Source organism: Phodopus roborovskii, unplaced genomic scaffold, assembly GCF_943737965.1.
Source record: "Phodopus roborovskii unplaced genomic scaffold, PHOROB, whole genome shotgun sequence".
NCBI classification, from domain to species: Eukaryota; Metazoa; Chordata; class Mammalia; order Rodentia; family Cricetidae; genus Phodopus; species Phodopus roborovskii.
The window spans coordinates 228,581-246,333 of NW_026126605.1; the positions used below are offsets into that span (position 1 = coordinate 228,581).

General features: G+C 43.2%; 1 protein-coding gene across 5 annotated transcripts in view; it reads left to right on the plus strand.

Annotated features, from left to right (window-relative positions):
• Arhgap10 (Rho GTPase activating protein 10) overlaps positions 1-17,753 on the plus strand; it is a 242,164-nt gene that overhangs the window by 92,871 nt on the left and 131,540 nt on the right. For all 5 annotated transcript variants that reach the window (XM_051205929.1, XM_051205931.1, XM_051205930.1 and 2 more), the window contains 3 exons: positions 7,152-7,253; positions 12,648-12,758; positions 14,796-14,900. In XM_051205929.1, the coding sequence (XP_051061886.1) occupies positions 7,152-7,253; positions 12,648-12,758; positions 14,796-14,900 (318 nt within the window). The remainder of the gene's footprint in view (positions 1-7,151; positions 7,254-12,647; positions 12,759-14,795; positions 14,901-17,753) is intronic.

The window sequence follows — 17,753 nt, forward strand, 5'->3', positions numbered from 1 at the left end:
TTAATAAAGAAGCTGATTTGGCCAGTGGCCATGCAGAATACAGCTAGGCAGGAAATCCAAACAGAGATAGAGGGAGAGGGATGGCAGAGTCAGGGAGATTCCATGTAGCTGCTGGAGGAGTAAGATACAAGAGCATTACTGGTAAGCCATAGCCATGAGGCAATACATACATGAATAGAAACGAGTTAATAATGTACCTGAAGCTTAAACATGCTTCTGTTTCTTTGGCAGGCACTATATGAATACAACATTCATTTCATGCTTCAGTTAGATGGAGGATGAGGGAAGGCAAGGATTATATTGCTTTAATGTAAGAGTGATTTAACTAATAAATTGCTTTATGTTTTATTGTCTATTTACCTCAGTATGTTTTCTGTTGAGTGTCTTGTCTGGCTCCAGGCCTCCTTCATGTTCCATGTTGTTTGTTCAGCAAAGCAACTTGCAAAATAAATAGTCCCTTAAAGGGAGAAATTACTGCAGTAATGTAATGTGTGACTCAGGCAGGTTAGTGACCAAATACTATCCTGAAGGCCCAGTGCTTTGCAGTGTCATTGTGTTTCTGGCAGCAGGTTTTGAAGGATTTAGCTCCATTCTTGGTGAGCACAGTCTGTGGAGTTGCTGTCTTATCTGTTGATGTCCCCTGAGAAACCAGGTGGAACCTTGGGAGAACTTGCTCTTTTCAACATATAAGTAGAAGTGGTTACCTCTGTAATACAGTAATGCAGAAATGGCTATGTCTTGTATTAAATTGTTAAAGCTTTCAAAGACTGTGCATAATTTTTCTTTATCCTCTAGAATTCTCTACCTTGCCTTATTGTAGAAGATGTCTAGAAAAGAACTTATTTGGTTAATAATAATTGTGTAAGAACCAAAGAGGAACTTGCAGTTTAGGTACATGCTCATGTGTGTATGTGTGTGAGTCTGTCCCTGTCCCTGTCCCTGTCTCTGTCTGTGTGTCTGCTCTCTGGACACCCAGCGTGTTGTGGCAAGTACATACTTGTGTTGCTTTGTTGAGTGTGTTCACATGGGATGCTTTAAAAAGACTTCAGTCTCTGAGTTTGAGGACCGTTTTGACAAACATTGCAGAACAGTTTTCTTGTGGAGATGAAAACAGCAAATTTAGAAGTTGGCTACATCAGAGCTTTGAGATGTTCGTGTCAGCATTTTATCTTGTCTCCTTTTCTCTTCTTCCCTTGAGTTGATTTCACCCCATTTGCTCTCCTGTGAGCTCTTGGTTCCATCAGCGCCTGCATTCTCTAGTTTCTAGAAGCCTAATTACACGTTTAACTATGGTGTAAGTGTAATCTAAGCTGCTAGGTGGTTTCTGTAAATTGGATTTTTAAAAACCTCTGAGGTAGTCCTAAGGATTTTGTTCTGTTTTGATGTACCTGCCTTGAGTCATGTCTGTTGGGTTTGGGCTTGTTTCTGTTTTGAAGATTCTTCTGTGTTTTCGTGTGTGCCTGCTGGAATCAGACCTGTGTGAAAGCTCATTGGCCTTGGCCTTGGCAACACCCTGGGTGCTTCCAGCTGCCCTTGGTGCTGCTGGGAGTTTTCTTGTAGGAATGCTTCATTCTTAACTCCTTTTCAGGCTTTCCTTGTTCTGCTCAGTGTTGGTCTTTACTCCTCAGGGTCCCCAGCTCACTAGCGGCAAAGCACACGGAGTAGAACGTGCAGGTACCAGTGGGATTTTCTAAGGTCGCTTTGGCAGACACCTCACCAATCAGAAAATAGTGCAGATCTGGGTGTAGAACAGCAGCATCAGTGTGCTAGAGCCAAACAGATGCCGCTAAACTGTCCTGACAGAGTATTCAGATGACCTAGAAGAGAGCACAGTTTGATTTGACCCAGTAGACCCAAGTATTTAAAAACAAGACTGGAAACAAATGTTTGTTTTATATATTATGACTTCTCACTTTAGCCCAGGACCAAGCTTGCAGTCATATTTAAAAACATTTCTTTCCAAGAATATATCTAATGAATAGACTTAATAAAAACTGACTGGCCCAGTTTTGTCAATCAGCAGAGTGTGAATAGAACCAAACATGCTCGAGTAGCTAATCATGCCAAGTGGTTTGGAAAAGTGGAGCACTACTTTAGCTTAATCCTGTTACATCTCCCTTTCAGTTATAGTGTACATATTTGTGCCTATCACATGACATAGTGTCTGAGGCCTTGGAACACACAATGAATTAAAACACTGGCTAGGCTTCAGCACATCCATGGGAGAGTAAGAAATGGGAAGGCAGTGAGGATGAACTGTGGAAAGTGGTGGGATGTGCTGCCTGAGGTCTGTGACCTGCCCCCTGGCTTGGGAGCATAGTCAGCCCCGTCAGGGAGACTACTTTGTCCTTTGTCAGTCTTTTCAGTGCCTGAGTGAATTGTGATTTGGGGCAAACTACTTAAGGTGCTGTTCCTCAGTTTCCCAGGCTGTCTCAGAAGGCAATTTCAAGATGTAAAAGAATCTTGAGATACCCACCATGTGCCAGGTTTGGGGCCTGATGTGTATGGCTGCAGACATGTTAACCCCCTACTTGTCACTTGCCCCCATCATCTTATAAAAAAAAAATGTCTTGGGGTTTTAATCTTCTCTTCATTTTAGGTTGAGTTTGATTTATCTGCCAAACTGTGACATGTGTTAGGTGAACCCACAGCAGGGATTCCCATGTTGTGTGGGTCTGGTCAGTGTTGGTGCCCGGGGATACTGTGTTGGCTTATTTATTCACTTGTCTTTTGATGTTGCCTTGGCTCATGCTGGATGAGGAGCCAAACATTGGATTGTGTGGGAGGAAGAGCTGGAAAGGCAGTGGAAGGAGGCTTGTAGATGGGGCTAGAGCTCATTGGGAGGTCAAGTATGAACAGAGGGCAGGAGTTAAGGGAGGTTCACGCAGGTGTGTACACACACACATACATGCACATGCAACCTGGAATGGGGAGGGTGTGCTTCCTGGAGGTGGGTGTGACCTGGCAGGAGAACATTGATGGAGCTTGGAGCTTGGGGACAGAGCCAGCAGGACCCTGCTTAGTGGGAACATACAGGGATGGTTGCTGCCTGTGTGGGGTCTTGTTTCCTGTGTGCAGTATTAGTTCACCTCCTTAAAAAGAGAAAAATTGAAATCCCCTAAGGAAGTGTTTAAATTCTAGACTGCTCAAATGTTGAACATTATTTTAAAGGAAAAACCTTTTTGCTTCCCAAGAAAAGTTGTAAAATGTAGATAACTACACAAAGATAGTTATGTTACAATAAATTTAATAGTAATAATTAAAAAAACTTTTCCCTTCCAAAACACAACAAAAAACCTGGTGCAATTTGCATATATGTTCATATTTTTTGTGATTTCTTTCCTCTTCTGATGGAAATCTAAAAAAATGCTAAAATGCTTTGGCTTGAGAATGTTGGATTCTTTTCAGCTACACTTTCCCACATTAGCTCATTTCCCATTAGCTGGTGTAGGGTACAGTTTTGGGAACCTAGAGAATCTCTCTGAGCTTCTACTAGTTGTTTTGCTTAGATGGTCTTTGTTTTATTTTGAGATGTGATGACGGTCTCTTTATTATAGCTTCATATTTAAATCATGACTCTCTCAGCCCATCTGGAATTAATTTCAACATGGGTGCGGTTCTGTTTCTGTTTCCCCATTAAACAGTTATACTAGCCCAGCTTGTTAAAATGCTGTGCTTTCTGCAGGGCACCTTTGTACAGGCCTCTCTCTCTCTCTCTCTGTGCCTCCCTCCCTCCTTCCCTCCCTCCCTCCCTCCTTCCCTCTCTCCCTCCCTTCCTCCCTCCCTCCTTCCCTCCCTCCCTCCCTCCTTCCCTCTCTCCCTCCCTCCCTCCCTCCCTCCCTCCCTCCCTCCCAGACAAGGTTTTTCTGTATAGCCCTAGCTGTTCTGGAACTCACTCTGTAGACTAGGCTGACCTCAAACTCACAGAGATCCTCCTGCCTTTGCCTCCCTAGTGCTGGGATTAAAGGCATGTGCCACTATTGCTTGACTATATTTTATTTCTTAATAACTTTTAAGAGTTCTGCTTATTTTAGTTGTGAGTCTTAGGTTCATGAATCTCTTCTTCCGTTTATACACTTATATTGGTCATATCTACTTTTTTACATGCATAATTTTATGATAGATTATAAGATAACTTCCTGTGAGCCTTAATTTGTAAACAAAGTTTACTTGGCTTAGTGAGTTTTATAAAAACATGTTTTTTTTTTTTCCTCAGCTATTTGATGACAACTAAAAGAGATGGTACATGTGATAGATGTGATAGGCTTGTATCTCACCTGGAGACAAGCCCTCCCCGCACCCTCCCCTTGGCTATTGCCTGGCTTGCCAATGCCCATCTTTCCAGCCTGTCCTCCTGACTCACTGAGTTTATAATGTCTGCTTCCTAAGGAAGAAACGTTCTCTTCTTGCAGTTCATTTGAACTCCGGGATGTTGCTGCCTGTTTGTAGAGTTTCTGTCTCCTGCATGCACTGTGGCAAAGAACACCCTCCATTCTTACTGGTTGCTCCTAACCGCAGCCCTTCAGATTTGTATATTTTAGCACAAGACATGAAGTGAACACAAAGAAACAAATATGCTACAGCTACATTCAAAGCAAACACAGGGAGAAATAATTGTCTAAGTGGAGATCACTGGAGCAAATGCCTGTGCAGAGCTGTGGCACTTTGCCAGCCCCAGCATTTCTCCTTCAGTAGGTGGGTGTGACCTTGGCTCCCAGATAAAACTCTTAGTTAAGAAAGCCTTTGAGCTGCTATTTTCTTTCATCCCCAACTTCACACACATGTTAATTCACACACCCAGTGTAGTGATATATTATTTATGATTTATTAAAGCTTGCCTGGGAATTCAGAAAGCAAAGTCAGTCTCAAGCTATAGAGATCAGGCAGTGGTGATACACACCTTTAATCCCAGCAGCCAGAAGCTAGGAGGTGGTGGTACACACCTTTAATCTAGGACTCAGGATTAAGAGACGGATGGATGTCTGTGAGTACAAGACCACCCAGATCTATCTATACAAGACTGAATCAGTATAAAAGAGAATTATAGCTCACACCTTTAATCCCAGGACTCATTAGAGATATATAAGTCAGTATCATAATTGAGTAGGAGGTGTTCATTCTCCAGCCACAGAGGCATTAGTTTGAGGCTTGGTGAAGAGCTTGTGTGTAGATCAGCCTGAGCTAGAGGTGAGAGCTAGTGGCTGGCTGCTTTGCTTACCTGATCTTCAGCTTGAACCCCAATATCTGTCTCTGGGCCTTATATTGTCCGTGTTACAACCCACTGTTGCTAATTATGCTAGGGGTTTTGGCCATTGACTCAATTTGGATGGAATAAGATAAGGAAGTACGACTTTGCTGTATACTCCTCATGATGGAGTTAGGCGTAGTGGAAATGTGTGGCAAATGCAGAGACGTGGCTTGCCCTTCCTGTCTAGTTGGAGAGGTGGGTCCTGAGAGAACATCCTGTAGGTCTACAGCATACTGAGTGCATAGGACATGTCCAAACCATAACACACCTTGCATGCTGTCAGCTTCCTAAGTGGGTGGTGATGTGGAGGCAGCTACATGGGCTGTACTGTATTTCCTACTAACATAGTTGATGACAAGCATAGGAGGAAACAGAAAAGGATAGTAACCAATTGTAGCTCTAACCAGAAGTGCTGTACACTGAGAAATAAAACTACCTTAGGTGTAAAGACAAGAGAGTATTTCCATTTCAGAAGCACAGTGAGTGACAAGGTGGAGATGAAGGTAATGCTACCTGACTCTGGTTTTGTCCCTCTCACACCCATGGACCGTGGACTTTCCACAGATAACTCAGCACAGACTATTCCCAGATCATTCTGAAGAAGAGTTAGGATCTCCTTGTCAGACATTTTGGGAGATCATTTATTCTCTTGCCTTCTGTGTATGGGTGTTTTGTTTACATGTACATTCCTGTGCCTTGTGCATGTGGTGTTCACAGACAACAACAGAGGGAGGGTGTCAGATCCCCTGGGATGGCTTACAGGTTCTAGGAAAGAAACCTGGGTCCTCTGGCAGAGGACCATCTCTCTAGCCCTGGCATTTTTGTTTTAACACTTTTCAAATTGGTAATTAGATTTGGGAAAAAACAATTGCCGAGGCTTGCCGGCAACAATGTGGGGGTTAATTTGTGGTCTCAAATGATGAAACAGAAGCTATGCTGTCCCAGGCTCCCAGAACTCAGCTTGTAGTCCTTGCAGTGGGGACATGCATGACAGGATGCAGAAATGACATTCTTCGTTTCATCTTTCCCTAAACGAGAAAACCCGGTCTAGAAAATTTGACTAGGGCAGTTCACTGTCTATGATTTAGAATAAAATAAAAAATAAGGAAGGGTGTGTGCTTGGGACGTGATAGAGAATAAGGGGGAGTTTGATGTTGATGGACATATTTTTAACATCATGAAGATATAAGCTTAAAAATGTTTGTTAGGAGTGTATTAAGCTGAGCAAGGACTGCTCTGCCATCTTCACCCTCAGAAGCTGGGTTATTTGTTTTTTCAAAATGCTTTTACATTGAATGCAAAGCATATTCTAGCTCTAGGCAGGCAGTGCCCGAGAAGTGTGTGCTGAGCTAAGCAAACGTCACTATTGTGTTGGGGTCTGTTGACCATTGATGCTGTGCTGAGTCGTTGTAAGGTTGGGAACTCAGTAGCAGTTCTGGCTAGAGCATCATTCCATTCAGACTGGACTATTGATGCCTTTCTTCCCTGAGATTCTAGGATTATTATGAGTAAAAATCTGTATGGCAAAGCTTACCCAGTCTCTGAGCAGAGTCCTGAGAAAGCCTGTTCTTTAAGCTCAGCCTCTTTGTGTTTTTCTTTTCTTCAAGAGGAGAGTGAGGTAACTTGATTGAACTCGGATGAGTATGGCGAGTTGAAAGCAGTGAAGGGTTGGTGAGAAACTCATGAGTGCACAGCAGGAGTTGTGTCTTCACGGTCCCAGTGCCGACTCTGATGGCTAGCCATGGTTCGGGGACATTAGGCATTGCCTCAGACGTGCCTCCATATTTAGTGCCTCCTTGCTTTCTTTTTCGATGCTTTTTGTATTTTAGCTTCCAGTAGATAGACTGTGCATGTGATTTATGCGTGCTGTGTGTAACCGTCATTGTCTGGTTTTTACTTGTAGGAAGAAAAGAAGAAGTTTGACAAAGAGACGGAAAAGAATTACAGTCTGATCGATAAACACTTGACTCTTTCTGCCAGGAAGAAAGACTCGCATTTGCAGGAGGTATTCTTTTCACGTTTCTCGTGATATCTGCAGTACACCTCTTTCTTTTTAAAAATGTACTTTATTTGTGAAAACTTTTCAGCTGAGATTGTGTAGACATGGCGAAAACATACTGCACTGAGTTAAGATTAGAGTTCTGTGAAATGAGGCAACAATGAGTATGTCTCCCAGTATTGATTAAGTATGGATTCACAGTAGTAAGTTTTAGGTTCTGAGTTTTTCACAGGAGCAATGTTGTGCAGGGTCATAAAGAACTTACACAGCCAGGTGTGTTGTCACACACCTTTAATCTCAGCACCCAAGAAGCAGAGGCAGGTGGAGCTTTGTGAGTTTGAGGTTAGCCTGGTCTACAGAGTGAGTTCCAGGACTACACAGAAAAACCGTGTCTTTGAAAAACTAAAAGCAAAACAACAGTAAAAAACGAGTTAACCCCCACATACTGCTTTTTAGGGATAGGCCTGTTCCTGGCTTCCAGGTCTTGATGAGCTGAGCGGAATGAGCTCACCCATTGTTTTATGTATGTGATTAGCAGGGTTAATCTCTTGGAGTGCTGAGAGCTTGGGGGGTTCTTATAGGAAAGAGTAGATCTTCCACTTGTTTTAATAGACAGGTTTTTATTTTTTATTTTTTGAAAAATAGTATGTAAGCAGAAAGGAATTTATATCTTCCCATTTTCTCAATTTCTTTCTACATTTCTAGACCTTTTTTTCCTTCTACTCATAGGCTTGGGTAGAAACTACAGTTATTTACAATGTGAAATGTAGACTTTTTTTTTTTTGAGCTTAAATGAGGAGTTTATTTAGAAAGGGGAGTGAGGGAAAAGGGAAGAGACTTAGAGGCACCGGGAACAGAAGAGGAGAGAGGGGGAGAGACAGAAGGGCAGAGAAGAGGTAACTGGTGGCCAACCAAAAGCAGGAGAGAGCAAAAGAGAAAACAAAAGAGACAAAATGTAGACTTTAAGAGTACTTTTTCTACGTGTGTGCGTGCGTGCATGCGTGTCCATCCGTCTGTCTGTCTGTCTGTCTGTCTGTCTGTCTGTCTGTGTGTGTGTGTCTGTGTCTGTGTCTATGTGTATGAGTGCAGGTGCCCACAAGGCCAGAAGAGAATAACAGGTCCTCTGGAGCTGGAGCTACGGTTGTGAGCTGCCTTGCAGAAGTGCTAGGAACTGAATTTATGTAAGAGTCATATGTGCTCCTGTTTTCAGGGGAAAAAAAGTTTTTTAATCCTTGAGAACACATGCATATTTACATATATAGACCCCACCCACCCCCATCACACACCACTGACATCACCTATACACATACATACACACACACCCCACCACCACACAGACACTATCACACGCCTCTGACACCACACACCACACACCACACACACACACACACACACACACACACACACACACACACACACACACGATATACTCCCCATTTCCCCTCAGCTACCAAGGACCTCAGTACCTTCCCTTAAACACCCAGCGATCTCTTGAGCCCCAGCTCATAGGTCTTGTTAGCACTGCTGTCATGTGTAGCTAAGGCTTGTGACTTACCAACAGAAGGTTAGAACTGCCTTCTATCCCTTTGTTTATTTTTGAGCACACATGAACGTAGGTTTAATGTCTTAATGTGTGTGTATTATATATCCCCAGCTGTATGCTTCACTTACAGACTGTAGTGTGAGTACCTCCTTGTTTGACATTCACAAGTGACATTTCCTTTTGTATCTCTTACACCTTTGACATTTGGATGCCATTTAATACTTTATAAAGTGAAGCTGTCTTTTATATCACTTAATCCTCACTGAAATGCTTTAGGCACAGTCCTCTGTCCTGTCTTGTTACTTTCTATGTAGGATGCCAGCAGCTGGGTTTTAGGCCTGCTGCCCTTTGCACCTCTCTTCTCTATTATCTCCGCTTTCAACTGTTCCAAAGGCAACTCTTATGCCTCAAGTCAATTTCCATCTCCATATCACTCTGATTAGCCATCTAGTCCTAAATGTTCCTTGTGTGTAATGTAAGCGGAATCCTCAATTCCCATACTCCACCTCCCCTCCATCACCATGTGGGTCCCAGAAGCCATGGGACCCAGGACTACCCATTCAAAGAAAGCAGGTTTCTTGCCAGGTTCTGAGCATTTGTTCTTCCTGCTGCCTAGAATATGGCTTTTATATTACTAATTTGGTGCATTGGTAATTGCCATACATACCAGGCACACACTTGTTCCAAACCAGACCCACATGTCTGTTTCCTTCAGATACTGTCCCAGACACCCCTTACTCAGGCAGTGTGTGAGAAAAGCTTCTGGCTGTCTGTTAGGACGACCTCCTTCCTCTAGCTTACTGTTTTCTTACTCCTATGTGTTGTTGCATGGATTCTTTCAATGTCTGTAAGCCCTTTGAAGGCTATAATCTTGCTTTAATTCAGTCCTCTGTCTGCCTAGAACAGCACCTGTCAGAGTGAGTAGTTTGTATGAAGTACAAACAGGATGTGTGAGCTGTGGCTTTGACAGTGTCTCCAACTCCCAAGACAATTAAACTGCAAGTCATAAATTTGAGGAGGCCCTAAAGACGAGAGTGGTTTCAGTTCCATTTCAATTGATCATGTTTTCTCTCTTGCTCTGTTTATTCTTCGTAAACATATAGACTCCCATTTGAAACAGCCTTCTTACAAGCATGTAGACATTAAAAGGGAGGAGGCATTTAAAGAGGAGAAGGTTTGGTTTGGGAATGTTCATTGCTTTTGTGAGCTGCAAATGTGACTGTTCTTCAGTGATTTGACTTTAGCTCAAGGGGTTAGTTAAGGTTGCCGGGGATGACCCTGAGCAGAGGCACAGAAAGGTGTGGGCGGCATTCTCAATTTTTGTTTTGAAGTGAAGAACAGAACCTTGTAGTGCATTCACACAATGCTGACTACCTTTGTTGTAGTGTGTTCACACCTTGCTGACTACTTTGTACTTCTACTAGGAGCTGCTGCTCTCACCCTATGGATACCATACACATCTGTGTCCCTAAATTCTAGGGCAGGGGAGGAGATTCCATTTTTCTTGGTTTTTAATGTTTGTTTTCCTCCTGTAGACAAGGGGTACTATTTCAATTTGAATATCACCGGAGAAGTAACACTTCATTTATTTTAGCCACTTGAACTGTCCAAGGTCATTGGCTCAGTGCTAAACGCTTTACCTGTGAAGCTGTAACTCACCCAAGTGAGTGCTGCCTCCAGCAGCACTGTCATCCATTCTGTTACCAGGCTTGTCAATCTGAGCCATTTATGTATCTGGAGTTTGTGTTTTTATGTCTCTTGTATTGCATTTAATACGAGAGCCTAACAGTTCACCCATGCTGGGTAGCATTGCCGTAATCCCCCTCCCGTCCCCTCCCATCCCCTTCCCTCCCCTCCATCTTTCTTTTTAGACAATTTCTCTGTGTAGCCATGGCTGATCTGGAACTTGCTGTGTAGATCAGGCTGGCCTTGAACTCACAGAGATCCACCTGTCTCTGCCTCCTGAGTGCTGGGACTAGAGTTGTGTGCCATCACTGCCCAGCTGTGTCCTTTTCTTTTTAACGCCACAGTCTTGCTGTGTAACCCAGGCTAGCCTCTAACTTGTCCTCCTGCCTTAGCTTCTTGAGTGTTGGGTTATAGGTGTTCATGTTAACAGTATGTTTTGCCTCCTTTTGTTATATTTCATTGTGTGTGGTGTGTGTGCACACATGTGTGTATGAGTGCATTCCTGTGTGTGCAGAGGCCAAAGCAAGGAGCAGGAGAACTTTAGATGTCCTGCCTGACCTATCACACAGTCTGCCTTGTTTCCTTGAACCTGGAACTATGCAAAGGCCTCCTGCCTCCACCCCCTATAGGAGAAAATGCAGGCATGAACTGTTGGCCAGTCTACACGGCACACTGTGCTTCTAAGTAAGAAGCATAGCCCAGCATGCCCCTAAAGTCAGAACCCTGAATTCTGAAGTAGCATGAGTAGTGTGCAGCTGGCCTGTGGATGAGTCTGCACTCTCCTCATCTCCTCTAAGGAGCTTCCACAGAGACCCTGGAGGTCTGAACACTCATTGTTGAAGCCAACACAACAGTGTTAACCAGCCACAGTCCATAGTCTTCCACTATGTAAGTGGTTGCTCACATGCAATGAAACATGTTCCCTGGAACCTTCTCTGGAGTAGCTTATCTCTGCATCCTTTACTGACCCACAGCCCTTATTGTTCTGTCCCCCAGCTTGTGTTATTGGTGTGTGTTATGTAGGTTCTGGAGTCCTTGTGTTTGCTCAATAGGTATTTGTACCACCAAGCTAGCATTCCAGCTGTTTCATTTTAAAAGGCAGATTATATCCCATTGTATTCCTAAAGTACTTTTGTCCTCTGTACATAGAAACTTCAGTTGCTTCTTCCTCTGAGCTGTTGTGAATAACACTACTCATGGCTGTACTATGTCTTTTTGAGTCATTGCTTTCAGATATTTTGCATATGTACCCCAAAATGCACTTTTTTTTTGTTGTTTTTGACACATCCTGTGAAACTATCGTGCTTGTTCTGGAACTCACAGAGATCTGACTGCCTCTGCTTCCCTATTGCTGGGATTAAAGGCATGCGCCACCACTGCCTGATGCATCATTTAATTTTTATGGTGTTTGGATGTGCCATGCCATTTTTCTGTGATGAACATGCATGGCATTGTTATTGCCTTCACTAGTGCACAAGGATCCCAGTTTGGCCTCACCCTTTCCTCCTGCCTTCTGGTAGCCACAGGGAGGGGGAGGGGTGTGAAGTCTCATTGTGCTTCCCTCAAGGCTAATCCTCTTTGCATATGCTTGCCCATCTGTGCATCTCTTTTGAGACAGACCTAGATGAATGCTTCAAAAGAAAATTAACCAGGTTGTAAAATTGTATTGCTTGATGCCTAAGGATGAGGTTTCCCACTGCCCTCTTTGGCACTGTGCCCAGGGAGGCAGGATAAGTTGTAGTGCTGTTTGAATAGTCTCCCTCTATCTGCTTGGGTCTGAAGCTTGAAGTGTTGCCTCCTGCATCCAGTGTGGAGGGAACTGGAGCTTCCCCGGTGTTCCAGTGGCAGGCTGACTTTATTCTTAGAGGGCTTGCTCATCCGAGTGTTGGTGGGATTTGTGACCCAGTTCCATGAAGAAGTGTAATCCTTAATCTTCAGTCTGTGGGGGTCATGAAGCTTTTCTTCAGAGTCTGGGGAGAATCATGTTAGACTTCCTGCATGCTCCTGTGGTAGGAGAGTAGCAAGGAGTCAGACATGAGCGAACTGTCACCGGTTCTTATAAACAAGTTTATAAAAGCAGTGCACGCTGGATTGGAGTTCATTGACCTATGGTGTTGAGTCTGATAGTTCCCTATCTTGGGATCAAACTAACTGTGGTTGTTTTAATACAGGCAGATCTCCAAGTAGAGCAGACCCGGCAGCACTTCTATGAGCTCTCTCTTGAATATGTGTGCAAGCTCCAGGAAATCCAAGAAAGAAAGAAGTTTGAGTTTGTGGAACCTGTAAGTAGCAGAGCAAGCTTGCCATGGATCCCTGTGAGTAGTGTTGTGTTGTGAGAGACAGAGTAGGACCCTGTACACACCTACTCAAAGTCTAGAAAAGCTTTTAGGCCAGTGGCAGGCCTTGTCCACACAGCCCTATGAGCGGAGATACTTCCTTCCCATGGTCTCTTGCTGCAGTCCGCCCAGTCTGTGTCTTCTGTTGCAGCAGCAAATGTGAGTGACAGTGCTAATCTTCATGAAGTAATAGTTTGCGGTTTCTTTAAAGGAAGTTTACTTGTTTAAGTGTGTTCTTGTTTCAAATTTTATAATTTTAAGTCATGTTGCAGCATTTGAAGCAGTTTTGTTAATGGCTAGCCTTTATACCAGAAACACTAGTTTTTACATTTATTTTATTTTTATATTTCTGTATGTGTACTTGTGTGTGGGTATATGCATGTATATGTGTACTTACTTGTATGTGGGTATGTGCGTGTGTATGTGTGCTTGCGTGTGGGTATGTGCATGTGTACCTGTGTATACATGTGTGTGTGTTCTTGTGTGGGTGTATGCATGTGTGTGTGTACTTGTGTGTGGGTATATGCATGTATGTGTACACTTGTGTGTGGGTATATGCATGTGTGTGTATACTTGTGTGTGGGTATATGCATGTGTGTGTATACTTGTGTGTGGGTATATGCATGTGTGTACTTATGTGTGGGTATATGCTTGTGTGTGGGTATATGCATGTGTGTACTTGTGTGGGTATATGCATGTGAGTGCAGGTGTCAGGGGAGGCCAGAGGTGCCGGCTCTCCCTGGAGCTGGGTTAATAGGTGGCTTGCTATTCAACGCGGGTATTGGGAATTTAGCTTGATTCCTCTAGAAGAGCAGAATATATTCACTGAGCCATCTCTTCAGCCCCTGGAAATGCCAGTTTTGTGATTATATAGATGTCTTCTAATAAGTTCAGTTACTTACATATTAATATGCATATACCGTGTATGGATGAAGACATCTTAATCAATGGGTTTTAGCAAAAAAAAAAAAAAAAAAAAAAAAAATCATCTGATAATTTTAATAGAGACTGCATTTCCCCTTGCTTTATCAAGCTATAATTCAAAATACTGTAGTTGGTCCATTATCTTTATGGTAAGAAACAAAGTAATAATCAAATAATACTTAAAAAATAGTCAGTGGAAATAGCAGAATCAACCTGAATCAAATAATCAGAGGAAATTAAACCTTAAAGTGTTCTTTCATGTTGAAATAACTGTGGTGTACATATTTAGTTGCAGTCTTTATTTTAAGTGCTGCACGGTTCATCCTCACTCTATGCAGTAACTCAGTCAGACACTCATACCACCTCAGTGTAGCAAGTGGAGAAAGGAAGGTTCAGTGTTGTCAATGTCACCAAACAAGTGACTGGTGCATATTGATGCAGACTGGCCATTTGATATCAGGTGTTTCTATTGCTTATACCTTGCAGCATTCTGAAGAAAATAAAATTCAGGGTTGTAAAAATTCTTTTCCCCAATCACTTTTATTCACTTTAGAGTTGTACTCACCCGTGGATAGAAGCAACTGCCTTCTCAGAAGGGGGAGGTTGGGAGTTGGTAGAGAACTAAGGCCTTACTTACTGACAGCCCCTTTCCCCCATCCCTGGGCACTCCCCTGAACACCTCTATGACAGTGCTTGGAAGAGGGCCATGCTTCCTCCGTTCTACCTTTTTGTGTGTTCAGGTTCCAGTTGTAAGTGACCATCAGGGTTCCCTTGACTAATGAGGTACAAGTGATGACTTAGAATTGGATTTTTCTTGGAGACCACTGCATAAAAATGGTTTAGTGACGCTGGTATTTGTGAATAATAACATTCTTCATTTTCAGTACAGACCAATGGATAGGTAATATGCTCTTTATTTTTCTCCTGACTTCTTTGAAGCTTCTTGACATCAGTGGAATGACATACAGGGAGATGTTGCGTGTTCTGTATGGTTCTTATTTTCTGTTATTGTTTTATTTTCTCAGTGTGCACTAATGCCCCTTTTCTCCTTTGTCTTAGATGCTGTCCTTCTTTCAGGGAATGTTTACTTTCTATCATCAGGGTCATGAACTTTCCAAAGATTTCAATCACTACAAAATGGAGCTACAGATCAACATCCAGAATGTAAGGAAACAAAAGCCATTGGTTTTGAAAAGATGTTTGGATTGTGCCTCTTTCTGTTTGCTGCTGTCTTAATGACCAGGCTGGTATTGAGAAAGTGGGGATATGTTGCCACCTAGTGGTCAGCTGTTGGTGTAACAAAATTCTCTTTAGCTGATGGAGGCTCAAGACATTGCACCCTTTGAAGGAAGGCCCTTCCTTGACTTTCTGGGGGCAGGTCTCATGGCAGAAGTTGTTATGTTAACTCTGAATCGTTTGTGTAGGAGGCTGCCATCCTAGCAGTCTAGCTCGGCTGTGATGTTAACTGCCACTTGCGGTTTTCACCTCCCTGCTATCATACACACCACGCTCCCTTCCCCCCTGTGCTATAGACATGGGGACATGCCTTTATGTGGGCAATAGGAGCTCACATTTGTGTCGTCATGTCTGTGTGGCAGGCGTGTCCCTAACAGTCGATTCTCCAGCCCATGAGAATTTTTAATGGAATGATTTATTTTTCAGAGTACCTTGCAGGCTGTAAAACACAGTTTGTGAAAAGACCAATTGAGAAGATAAGATTATAAAACAACCCTCACTTCCAACTGGGTATACAATTATAGAATTAACATTCTCTTTCCAGATTTTATCCATCAACTTCAGTTAGGGCTGGTGTGTGCTTCGTGGGAGTATTGTAGAATGAAAGCATAGGGTCCCACTAAAGACAATGAAGGCTTTCCAGATGGTGGCTCACCACAGATGGTGGCTCATTACACTCAGTGTGGCTGTTCTTGCTTGTCATTTCAGCACTTGGGAGCTGGAGCTCCTCAGCTGTGTAGTGAGTTTGAGACACAGCTTGAGTCATGTGAAATCCTGTCTTAGGCCACCCTCCTAACCATTATATAGCAGAACATGAAGCCTATCTATCACAAGTTCCTGTAGCACAGGGCATATGTGACTGTATAGGCCACTTGCCCATGAAGCCATCTAGATTCATCTCAGGAACGCATCAGTCAGATAGTTTTGATCAAACTATCCCCCCCCACCCCCCACCCCGCTTATGGACAGAAGTACTAGTATAATGTTCCTGTGGGGAAGAGGGGGAGCAGTGAGCTTACACATACCAAAGTAAGCCCAGGAAGACTTTGCATGTCAGTCATGAGATAATGATGAGTAGTGGCCTTTAAATATGTTGATGAACTAAAAGCGTATACATTTGATAGCAACATTCATTCTTTATTTTGGAGAAATGGGCAAGTACCTTTCTGGAAAGGGGACACACACACACACACACACACCCAAGGATATTCATTCATCAGGGATTCACTCTAAATCCTCAATATTCAGCTTATCCAGCTGCCTTTCTAAATATCCCTCTTATTTGTATTCTGGCTATTTTTGAGGTTACTTGGGTGCTGCTCTTTGAGAAGCTGTTCCTTCTGCCTCATTTTTAGTACCAAGGGCACTTGTTATGTGTGGTCTAACCTCCTTCCCTCACTAAGGTTGGAAGCAAGGGCACCAGCTAGCCAAGTGTTCTACCACTCCTTTTAACTATCTCCTTGGCTGGCCTCACCTCATGGGTTCAGCCTCCCCAGCCAATGTGCAGGTGTGTACCACCATGCCCTGCCCTGCCCTGCCCCTCTAAAGCCCTGCACCTTCAAGTCACCCACTGTTTATTCCTTCCCATCAGTGGAACTTTAGAAGAGCTGTCATCCCTCCCTCCCTCCCTCCCTCCCTCCCTCCCTCCCTCCCTTCCTCCCTCCCTCCCTCCCTCCCTCCTGTGCCTCCCCTCCCCTCCTCTCTCCTTCCTTCCTTCCTTCCTTCCTTCCTTCCTTCCTTCCTTCCTTCCTGGGGGGGGGCTATTTGTTCATCTTATTTCCTGGTGATTTAATATTAGAAAGGCAAAATATTGACTATGTAAAGCTACATATTTCTGAAAAAAATAAAAACCCTGCCTATGTTTTATTTTTTAATATTGTTGTAATTAAAAAAAAAAAAGCAGCGCTCAAGAGAAAGATGCCATGTGACAGAATTCAAATGGAGGGTTTTGTTTCTTTTTGGGGGGGAGGGAGGAAAGGATCATAAAAGGGGGAAGGGGGAGGGGAAGACCAGCCTTGGGGAACAGGATTAGCAGGAGAGAGGAAAGAGAGGGAGAGGAGAGACGGAGAGAGGGAGAGAGAGAGAGAAAAAGAAAGAGGAGAGAGGGATGGGAGGTAAGGAAGGGAACATACTGAATAGGCACAGGTGGTGTGCTCTGAGTGGCAGCAGCTGAGGAGGACATCCATCCTTCAGAACTCCAAAGGCAGGCCAGTACAGATGCCTAAATACTAACAGGTATGATGTATCAAACACACTGAAATGATAAAACTGAATTTTAGGGTTACATAGCATTACATTTTAATAGTATAGTTACTTTTGTCAACTTTTTTTTATAGTAAAATAATTAAATTTAAAACTGATTTTTAAATTAGGATGAGGTAACTTTTATTTAAAGATGAAAGCAGCCTATCTCCTGCTCCCTGGGTCATGCTCTTTATATTGTTACAATGGTTGGACCCTTCCGGATGTACTGTCTTTTTACACATTTTGTGTAATCTGGAGTAGTAAACAGAAAGCAAGAAAGTAGCGCGATGGCTTTTAGGAAGTAGATCCCCCCCCCCCAGATTGTATTAAAATTAAAAGGTACTTTAAAGCACTAAGTTTGCAGTTTTGTGATCCCATTCCCAGAAGACTGTGGCGAGGGGGATGGGACTGGAAGTCCTAGAGGAAGAAACAGATTAGGGGCTTCAAGATTAATAGGAAGAACCTCTGGATGGGTTAAGCAGGGCTAGGAATAGCTTAGGATCAGGGCAGGTACTTTACCTTTGGTAGGAAATAATT